The sequence below is a fragment of the Panthera onca genome, chromosome C1, assembly GCF_046562875.1.
Source record: "Panthera onca isolate mPanOnc1 chromosome C1, mPanOnc1 haplotype 2, whole genome shotgun sequence".
NCBI lineage: Eukaryota > Metazoa > Chordata > Mammalia > Carnivora > Felidae > Panthera > Panthera onca.
In genome coordinates, this window is record NC_138346.1 from 115,551,382 (window position 1) to 115,562,078 (window position 10,697).

A 10,697-nucleotide genomic window follows, 5' to 3' on the forward strand; every position below is an offset into this window, starting at 1 on the left:
TGGGATTCTGTCTCCCTCTCTCTCTGTCCCTCCCCTGCTCTCGCTTTCTCTCTGTCTCTCTCTCACAATTAAAAAATAAACTTAAAAAAAAAAACTATAGAACACAGACAATACCATGAATGTAAAGTTCAGAACATGCCAAGCCAAGCACTATATCACTTGTGCATGTGGGAAAAGTATAACAAAAAGCAAGGAAATAAACACAAAATTCAAGACAGCGATCACTTCTGTGAAGGAAGCAGAGGGTTATGAACTAGGAGGGATCCCAGGGGCTTCAGAAAGATCGGTAATGTTCTATTTCTTAAACTGAGAGTTCAGTGCACAGCTGTCCATTTTATTGCTTATGCTTTAAAACTTCCCATACATACAAGCCTTCTTTCTTGCTTTTCATAAAGCAATGTACTTTTCTTCATGTAAATCCTGCAGAAATATCATATTTAGACCAACAGATTGGCAAATATTAAAGATCCTGATAATATCCAGGATTGGTGAGGGTGCAGAGAAAAAAAGTAATCTCATATATTGTTAGAGTGTAAGTTTATACAAGTATTTTTGGGAGTTAATTTGGCAATATTAATGAAAAGTGTTTGTATATTTTGTAAGCCCTTTGACCCAGTAATGCCACTTTTAGGAATATGCTCTATGAGGGACATCTGGGTGGCTCACTTGGTTAAGTGTCCGACTCTTGATTTTGGCTTAGGTCATGATTTTACAGTTCATGAGATCAAGTCCCAAGTCAGGCTCCCGCACTGGCATCCCAGAGCCTGCTTGCGATTCTCTCTCTTCGTTCTCTGCCCTTCTCTCTCTCTCTCTCTCTCTCTCTCTCCCCCCCCTTCTCCCCCCCAATCAATAAACAAACATTTTAAAAAAAGGAATATGTTCTATGAAAATCCACACACATTTGTCCCAAGATATATGTGTAAAACTGTTGACTATGATACTGTTTACAAATAGTTACAAACTGGAAACTGCATAAGTACCCTCTAGTAGAAAAGTATGGATAAAGTATCATCCATACTCCGGAATACTACACTGCTGACAAATAAACTTCTATGAACTGACAGAAAATGATCTTCAAGATAGTACAGAAAAAAGCAAGTCGGCAATTCATAAAAAAAATGACTTCTTATTTATTTAACTACATAATATGTACATTCACAGTAATTGCCAATTCCTATATATAACAATTACTATGTACTGAGCCCTACTGGCCTCTATTCTAAGGGCTTTATATATATTAACTCATGTAATCCTCACTATAAAACTAGATGGTAAATATTATTATCAACATTCTCCTTTTATGGATGAGAAAACTGAAGCACAGACATTAAGTATCTTGCCTAAGGCCATATACCTCGTAAGGGACAGAGCCAGGATCCAAACCCAGGCCCTGTGGCTCTAGAGTCCTTGCTCCCAACCACCATGCCACAGAGCATTTCCAGAATACAAGTACATGGGAAAAGCACTGCGCTTATACACATTAAACGAGAGATGGACAGGGGAGTAAAGGGACCTTCAGTCCATACTTGCACAGTGTTTTAAACTTTAGCAACAAAAATGTATTTGTGCAGCACCAGTCTCATATGTAAATGAAGAGAAGGCAAGAAAAAGTGCTAAACTTGGAGTTGGAGGTGGGGTCTGAGTCCAACTGACACCTATTAATCCTTGAGCAAATCACTTTATCTCTCAGGGCCTCAGTTTTCTATCTGCAAAATAGAGGTGATAATAACCTACCCTGCCTACGCTTAAGGCAGGGTAGGTAGATATGTAAGATAGTGTGAAAGTGCTTTCCAAACCATAAATCACTTCACAAAAGTGAGACAGCATTACTTTCCTGAGGAGCCCCGGGGAGGGTGGGGGAGCCCAATTGTCTAAATGAAGCCCGTGAACAAATCTAGATTTCTCTCTGGCACCTCAAGCCCCCAGAACCGGAGAATCCAGTCTGCAAGGCCACGAACCTCAACCCACAGCCCCAGCCCAGAGGCCAGGAGGAAAACCCGGCCCCTCTCTGTCTGGCGCCTCTGGTTGTCTTCTGGAGCCAGAGTAATCTCAGAGCTGTGAGCAGGTTCCGGGGAGCTGGAGGAATGCCCCAAAATGTCTAGCAGGGTAGTCCCACTGGGGACTCCCTAAAAGTCACAACAGAAGTAGAGCCTTCTTCTCTAGAGAAAAAGAAACAGGTAATCACAAGGTAAGCAGCCTCTAACCTCATAAACATTCTTGGGGAGAAGCCCAGCCACCTCCAAATTATAGGCAGCCTCTCACCTCTGTTCAAACAAATCTCCAGCTGTGAGTCACTCCTCAGTTCGGGGAGGGGATAAACACATAGCTGAGGGGTTAGAGATCAAGACACTGGGGAGAAATGATAAGGGAGATAGAGAGGGAGGCCCCAGAGGTTCTCACATTCTAGGCTCCTGTGGAAAGGGGCAGATCTGTCCAAGATCTGTGGATCTATGGGAAAATAAGCTTCCCCTGCTCCCACTCCCCAGGCTGCTCTGGCGGCCACGAGAGATGGGTGGCAGGTGAGGGTCAGGGTCTTTCCAGGAGGAAGTAAGCACAGTGGAGATCATCCCTGAGCTGGAAACCAGCATCCTCAATACGTCTGCACTCTATAAACCACTCCCCCATCTCCTGGTCCTTCAGTCCTGTCCCCTCTCCCACCTGAAATGTATGTGGTCTCTCAAACCACTGCAGGTTTGGACCTCACGGTTCCCCTCTGAGAAATGGGAATAGCCAGCCACTTAAACATGGGTTCCCAAGAGGCCAGGACAAGGAAAGACCCGAAATGTCAAAGAGGGCCAGATGGGGGTGGTTGGGGCCTCCCCTCTCTTGGCTGAGGCTCCCAAGCCCCTCCACTAAGAGGTATATGGCAGCCTTGGTCCTGCCTTCTACAGGGCTCTCAAGCTCAGAAATGGCCTTCTGTTGAGTATGACACAAAGAATTATTCTCGCTCCTCCCCACAGATTAGCCAACAAAACAGGTGTCTGCCTTTTGTCTGGCTACCTGCCCAGAGGCATGGGCTGGACAAGCACTATGCAGAGGGCTAAAGGGGTGATTGGGAGGTGAAACGAGAAAAAGGATTTAGGGTGGACCCTAAACAGGGCAGCCCTTCTCATCACCCGGACACCCGGCACAGGGAACCACTGTGGCCTAAGAGGCCTAACAGTGAGTGTGTACAAGGAGGGAGGTGGGCTCCTGAATGCCCAACTCTGAAGGAGATACCCTTTTGCTGAGCCAGTCTCTTTTCAGGAAACCCGCTAGGGGTTCAGCCAGCCTGGAATGAAGGGGCAGTTCCTCAGCGCCCCCTCCCCTCACTTTTCATTTTGTCATTTTTTTGCTTTTGTGCCCCCAGATCCTAGAAGACCATTTCCTTTTTCTTCCTTCATCTACCCATCCCCATCGTACCCTATATTTCTTCTCCTCTTCCTGCCTCTGCTGGCCAGGCTTAAATCTAGGCCACCAGCCTCCTTGGCACATACCTCTTCCCTTAACTAAACCTCCCCACCCCGAGGAAACAAAGGTATTTCACAACTCTGCATTGTGACCCAAAGAGGCATGTACCATAATTACCAGCAGGCGGGGAAGCTCATCTCACATTCTCTGAGCACATGTGTCTGGAACCGAAACCATCTGGGTGAACACCCCACCTCCCACCCCAGAAAAATATGGCAAACGCTGGCACTAAATGCCAGGTGATTGGGTAAGCCTCCTATTCCAGATCCCCTGGTAGAGCTCAGAATTCCCCAAATTCCTGGCAGGCTTGGAGACGTGAGCTATAGTGCTCTGGAAAGTAAGAATCTGGCAATGAATGGGGAGTTGGAATGGTGTGAGGAGGAATTTACAGACTGAGATTGGGCCAGGTGTCAGGAGTGGAAGCAACAGGCGGCCACCAAACTTGAAAGGTTCCTCTGCCCGGGAGCTTCTTCCCCGCCCTGGTGTCAGAGAGACAGGGTCTTCACCATTTTAGACTTTATTCATTCCTTTGGAGTAAGCATCAATGACTCCAGTGGAATCCTCTTTCAAAATGCAAATATTCTGACCCAGCAATTCTACTCCTAGGTATGTCTCTCCAAGAGAATTTAAAATATATTTACTTACAAAAATGTGTAAGTAAATGTTCACAACAGCATTAGTCATCATAGACAAAAAGCAGAAACTACCCAAGTGTCTACCAACATTTATCCATGAAGAACATATCTGAAAATATATCCATACAAGGGAATATTATTCAGCTATAAAAAGGAATGAGGGGCACCTGGGTAGCTCAGTCGGTTGAGTGTCTGACTTTGGCCCAGGTCATGATCCTGTACTTTGTGGGTTCAAGCCCCGCATCGGGCTCTGTGCTGACAGCTCAGAGCCTAGAGCCTGGAGCCCGCTTCGGATTCTGTGTCTCCCTCTCTCTATGCCCCTTCCCCACTCTGTCTCTCTCTCTCTCCCCAAAATAAATAAACACTAAAAAAAATTATTAAAAAAAAAGGAATGAAGTACGGATTCATGTTACAACATGGATCGACCATAAAAACATCATGCTAATTGAAAGAAGCCAGTCACAAAGGATCACATATTATATGATTACATTTACATAAAATACCTACAACAGGAAATCTCAGACAAAGAAAGGAGACTAGAGCTGAAGGGGTTGGGAGAGAATGGAGAGTGACTGCTAATGGATCAGGATTTCTTTATAGGTAAAGAGAATGTTCTAAAATTGATTGTGTTGATGACTGTATAACTCAGTAAATATACGAAAAGCCACTGAATTGTACATTTTAAATAGGTTATTTGTGCAGTCCATGAGTTATACCTAATTAAAGTGGTTACAGAAAAATTAGGCCCATAGTAAGCCTTCAATAAATCACAACTTTAGTTTAAAAAAAATTTTTTTTTTTTTTTTTTTTTTTTAAGGAATGGAGCTCAGGAAAGACTTTGGTATTAAACTAACTCAGCTTCTGAGATCCTAAATTAGGCATAACACCTAGTCCAGGGTAAAGACAAAGGTTCAGACTGTAGGTGATGAAAAAATTCCAAATCCACCCAGGCATTGAGAGAAACTCTCTAGCCAAGATTGATCAAGACAAAAAAATTAGAGAAGATGAAAATAATACGAATATTCTAAGGAAGGGTAACACTGATAGATTACTTAAAATCCTTTTACCAAGGGGCCCAGAGCATCATAGGACACCAGCTGCCTGAGCCATGAGTCAGAAAAAGAAGGAGGAGGAAAGGGACCTAGAGCAGGATGCCAAGATACAAACGCTGACCATCACTCGTCTAAAACCTGTCCTAGCTGACTTGGTGCTAGCAAAGGTTACTCTGGGTAAGAGAGTAGTTACACTACTACAGGCCCCTTCGCATCCTTAAGACCCTCCACTGGTACAAGAAAGGGGAAAGGAACAGATAAGAATAAATATTAACATAATGAGAAGGAGCAAACCTTGACCAGACCAGAAAGTTCTCAGACTCTCCCTCCATCCCTTGGGCAGGGGTCTCATGAGAGGCTAATACAGTCTCCTCTAAGCCATTAAGTAGAGCAAGCAGAAAATAACAGCCAACATCTGAGCACTTACCATGTGCCAGGCCTTGTGCTTAATGTTTCACATGCATTATCTTATTTAATCCTTATAACAACCTAATGAAGAGGGTGAAATTATTATCCCCACTTTACAGATGAAGAAACCAAGATGCAAGAGATTAAGTAATTTACCGAAGTGATCTTGGGCAAGACAAACATCAAAGCCCCGACTCCAGCCCACTATAAGGTCAGATTCCCAGGACCAGGCTCTTAACCACAATGCTATTAACAGAAATCATAGTTTAGCCAAAAATTGTTATGTAAATACACTGGGAGGATGGGAGAAGGGAAAGGGAACGTGTAAGGAGTGGGAGCATAAACTTTTCTAGAATTCCTACAGCAGGAAGTCAACAGACGTCTAAAACTGACAAATCAAGAAGTATCACTATAAGCATATTATTTAGAAACAAGGGGGGTAAACCCCAACAAAAGAGATAAGAGTTGAAAGTGGCTACTTCCATGGGGCAGGGCTTGGGGTAGGAACCTGCCTGCTATGTTCTTTTAAAAAGCCTTTTGACATTATTAGATCTTTTAGAAATCATGAACATATATTCCTTTGATTGAAAAATGATTTAAAAAGAAAAAGAAAGAAACCGAGATCATTCGAACCGAAGTCTAATGTAGTGAACATCTGCTGTTTTTTTGTTTTTTAATCTTTATTTTTTTTTGAGAGAGAGACAGAGTGTGAGCAGGGGAGGAGCTGAGGGGAGGGAGACACTGAATCAGAAGCAGGCTCCAGGCCCTGAGCTGTCAGCACAGAGCCCGACGCGGGGCCCAAACTCACAAACCGTGAGATCATGACCTGAGCCGAAGTCAGATGCTTAACCGACTGAGCCACCCAGGCGCCCCTGAACATCTGCTGATTTTGCCACACAGTTTCCATCCTCCTCTACTGATAACAGCACTTGGGCTTTGCTTTGGAGAACCTCTCTCCTTTCCTGGGTAAGCTGGTGCACCTGTCCGTCAAGGACCTCCATAATGCCCTGGCCAAGGCAGGTGAGAGGCCAATGATGCCCTCTCCTTGGGATCTTGGGCAGAACTGCAAAAAGGTCTGGAACCAATTCAACCACCTGTAGAAACCCTCCATTAGTTCCTTCCACTTATACAGACCCAGAGTCACGCTTTTTTTTTTTTTAACTGAAGTACAGTTGACACACAATGTTCTATTAGTTTCAGGTGTACAACATAGTGATTTGACAACTCCATATAATATGCTGTGCTCACCACAGTGTAGCTACCATGTGTCACCATACAATGCTATTATAACACCACCACACACAGGGAACACTTCACCAATTTGCGTGTCACACTCACACAGGGGCCATGCTCATCTTCTCTGTAGTGTACCAATTTTAGTACATGTGCTGCCAATGTGAACAGCCTTGGTTCACATTTTTTTAATGTTTATTTATTTATTTAATTTTTTTTTTAAAGTTTATTTATTTTTGAGACAGAGAGAGACAGAGCATGAGCAGGGGAGGGTCAGAGGGAGGGAGACACAGAATCCGAAACAGGCTCGAGGCTCTGAGCTGTCAGCACAGAGCCCGACGCGGGGCTCAAACTCACGGGCTGTGAGATCATGACCTGGGCCAAAGTCGGCCGCTCAACCAACTGAGCCACCCAGGCGCCCCTTAATGTTTATTTTTGAGAGAGAGAGCAGGGGAGGGACAGAGAGAGAGGGAGACACGGAATCCGAAGCAGGCTCCAGGCTCTGAGCTGTCCGCACAGGACTGGCATGGGTCTTGAACTCGCCAACTGTGAGATCATGACCTGAACCAAAGTCAGACGCTTAACCAACTGAGCCACCCAGGTGCCCCTGGTTCACACTTTTTAAGCTTTCCCTTAATTTCTGTGAGCTGCCCATTTCCTTCTAATAAATTCGTCTTCTGCTTAAGTTAGCTGGATAGTCTCTGTTGCTTACAACCAAAGGAACTTAATGCGAATGTCTAATAAATATGTCTGAGGTTTGTTTGTGCTTCTCCTTGCCAGCATAACTCACTACAGTGGCTTGCAAGCTTCTCTGACCTAAAACAAATTTTACCTGAAGATCTAATAAGCAGACACACACATATATATAATGTGTATACATACATATAACTGAAACTAAACTTTTGCCAAAAATGTCCACTGTTAACACTGTGATAGCACTAATTCTATTTCTTTTTCTTAAAGGACCTTATTTAGTTTAGAGAATTTTTAGATTTACAACAAAATCAGCCAGAACATACAGAGATTTTTCATATACCCCCTGCCCCAACATATGCATAGCTTTCTCCATTATCTATATCATTCACTGGAATGGTACTTCTTTTTTTTTAAACCAAGGATGAACCTACACTGACACAACATAATTACCAAAAGTCCATCATTCCCCTCAGGGCTCACTCAAGTAAAGTGAATGCCGTACATTCTGTGGGTTAGGACAAAAGGATAAAGACTTCTATCACAGAGTGTTTTCACTGCCCCCCAAAAATCCTCTGTGCTCTATTCATCTCCCCTCTATGCTCAAAACTCCTGGCAACCACTGAATTTTTTGTTGTTGTTGTCTCCACAGTTTTGCCTGTTCCAGAATGTCATCTAATTGGAATCTACTTATTTGCTAATGCTCGGGTCCAACCCCCTAAGTTGATTTCAGGCCTACTGGTCATAGTGGCGATCTGCAGTTTGAAAACCACTGGCTCACTGCACCTGCTCCGTCTGCCTCCAACAAGGACAATCCAGAGTGCATTAGCCATGCTTCCATGTCCAAGTGTGATGCACGAGGCACACAGCCTGGCTGGTCGGGAAACACCAACAGAGTCCCAGGGTCCTGACTCACACTAGGACACACTAGTTGGTTAAGTTGTCTACACTGCTGACACAAGGAGTCACATCCATTCATTTATATACTCATCCACTCACTTTGCACATGCACTGAGCACTCACTCGATGGTGTGAACATACACTACAGCCTCCTGGTGACTGTCCAGAGCAGTAAATTCTAGCTTCAGGCTGGCTCAGAGGAGAGGAATCCCAAGACAAAGCCTGTCCCCGACTGATTGTTTACTACTGCCTCCCCCTCCGTAAGAGCTCAGGAATGTCTCCAAGAACAGATACAGGCAATGGTCATTTCACTCACACCTTTGAAGTAAAATACCTCTCAAGTCCAGCCTAGGAAAAAAGAATAAAGGGAATTTCTGTCTCCCCTTGTTCTAGAAGTTTCTGATTAGCCTCAAACTAATCCATGGCTGGAAACTGACTGAATTCCTTGCTCACTATTTTCCTACTGACTCTTTCTTTCTATCCCTCGAGGCAAGCAAGAAAATATCAAAGGACAAAAGAATACGTCAAAATCATTCTGAACAGTACCAACATCTTGGTCTTAAAATCTTTCTGGATCTCTTTTTCACAGCAAGCAAAAAGAAGCCCAGCACACCCCTTTCCTTTATTTTCCTCATACTCTTTCTCCCTGCCTCAACCATTCCAAAACAGTGAGCAAGAGAATGGAGTAGGACTTGGGGTTGACACAATAGATCCATTTCTTCCCTATCTCTTGAGTTCCATAGCTGGGGGAGTAAGAAACTACAGAAAATGAGGGACTGGGCTTGGGCAGTAGCCAGACCTGAAATATGGCAGAAATACTAACGGACTGGACAGAAACGGAGAGGGGACTGGGAACACAACTGATGGTCTGTACTTGAGATGAGAAACTATTCTAGGTAATTGTTCTGTGAGGAAGAGCCATAATCCAGGGGCCTTAGCTCCCCAGGGGGCATGCTGGGAGTGGAAGGGAGCAAGGGAAACAGATACAGAGTGGAGGGAGGAGGAATGGAGGGATACAAACTCCCCATCACCTCGGCTCCATTTCACTCTCACCCACAATAGCTTGAAAAATGGATGGAACAGTACACACCCGTTCTGGGTCAAGTTCCCTAGCAAAGCCTAGAAACATTCAGACACAAGTTACCCTCCTCGGTCTGTGAAGAGGGAAAATCATATGGTCACCCGAGTGAGGAGAAGAATAGGGACCGGGAGCCAAGGGGGTGAGGGCAGCAAGACAGATGTGTTAGCCCTGGGGAACGCCCCTCTCTCCCCCACCCTCACTTCTCCGGAAGCCCTCGCGTGGGTCACGACCCTTCCCTTCTCAGCCTAGGTTCTAGCATCTCCCTCATTCCGGAGCCTGGAAGCTGGACACGGAAACAACGTGAATAAAACAGTCCCAGGAAGCCACCCATCGGCCGATGGGGGAGGGAAGCCAGGAGATAGGGGAAGGAGAAATCCGAGCCGAGAGGTGACCCCCAAGCGGAGAGCCCTAATTCCCTCCAGCGAAAGGTGGCGTTCCGGGCCAATCTCGGCGTGCCTGGCGTCCTACCATCCCACCCCGTCCAAGCCCTGGGCTGCACTTTGTCTTCTTACGACCACCAAAGCATCAGTAAATTCTGTGAAGGGCCTCTGAAGCCACCGGGACCCACAGAAAAGCCTGAGGCCCTCGTCGGGGACCCAGCCAGGACCCACAGAAAAACCTAAGCCCCTCGTCGGGGACCCAACCAGGACCCACAGAAAAGCCTGAGCCCCTCGTCGGAGACCCAACCAGGACCCACAGAAATGCCTGAGCCCCTCCTCGGGGACCCAGAGTCCCAAGAGTGCAGGGATCCTGTCCCAGGAGCTCATTTCTCCTCCCACCCAGTCCACCGCCCGCAGGACGCCCGAGTAGCGCGCCCTGGAAAGCCGCGCGGAGTCGCCGGCAGGAGCCGCAGTGTCCTCCTAAAGGGCAGGTACGCCCCGAGTCTCCGAACAGCCTTCCTCCCGCGAGCCCTCGCGGACCCCCGCTGCCCGCCACCAGACGGCAGAAAAAAAAAAAAGGGAGCGAGCGCGGCGAGGAGCCGACGGCCCCCAGCCGGCCCCAGGTGATGTCAGCGAACTCGGCGCGGGGCACGGGAGGGGCGGGACTGGGAAGCGAGGATACCGGGCGGGGGAGGCTGCGTAGCCGCTCCGTCTTACCGCGGTCTGCCCCTCTGGGTGCACGTCCACCAGGGTACACCAGTTCCGCGTCCCGTTCATCTTACTCCCGCGGCGGTAGCAGCGCGGACACCCACCACCCGCCCCGCGGTCTGGCTCCTACTAGGCAGGCGCGCGCGGAACCGTTCCC

The 10,697-nt window shown here is 46.5% G+C and overlaps 1 protein-coding gene and 1 non-coding gene across 9 annotated transcripts in view; both read right to left on the minus strand.

Moving 5' to 3' along the window:
- TUFT1 (tuftelin 1) overlaps positions 1–10,697 on the minus strand; it is a 49,352-nt gene extending 38,655 nt beyond the window's left edge. For 3 of the 8 annotated variants that reach the window (XM_060622807.2, XM_060622806.2, XM_060622809.2), the window contains exon 1: positions 10,550–10,697. In XM_060622807.2, the coding sequence (XP_060478790.1) occupies positions 10,550–10,609 (60 nt within the window). In that variant the 5' untranslated portion in view covers positions 10,610–10,697. The remainder of the gene's footprint in view (positions 1–10,549) is intronic. The other 5 variants (XM_060622810.2, XM_060622803.2, XM_078451434.1 and 2 more) reach the window with 3 other exon arrangements.
- Positions 6,843–6,947, minus strand: LOC132674007 (U6 spliceosomal RNA). Its single transcript, XR_009608335.1, has one exon. It is a non-coding gene; the product is annotated as a U6 spliceosomal RNA (small nuclear RNA).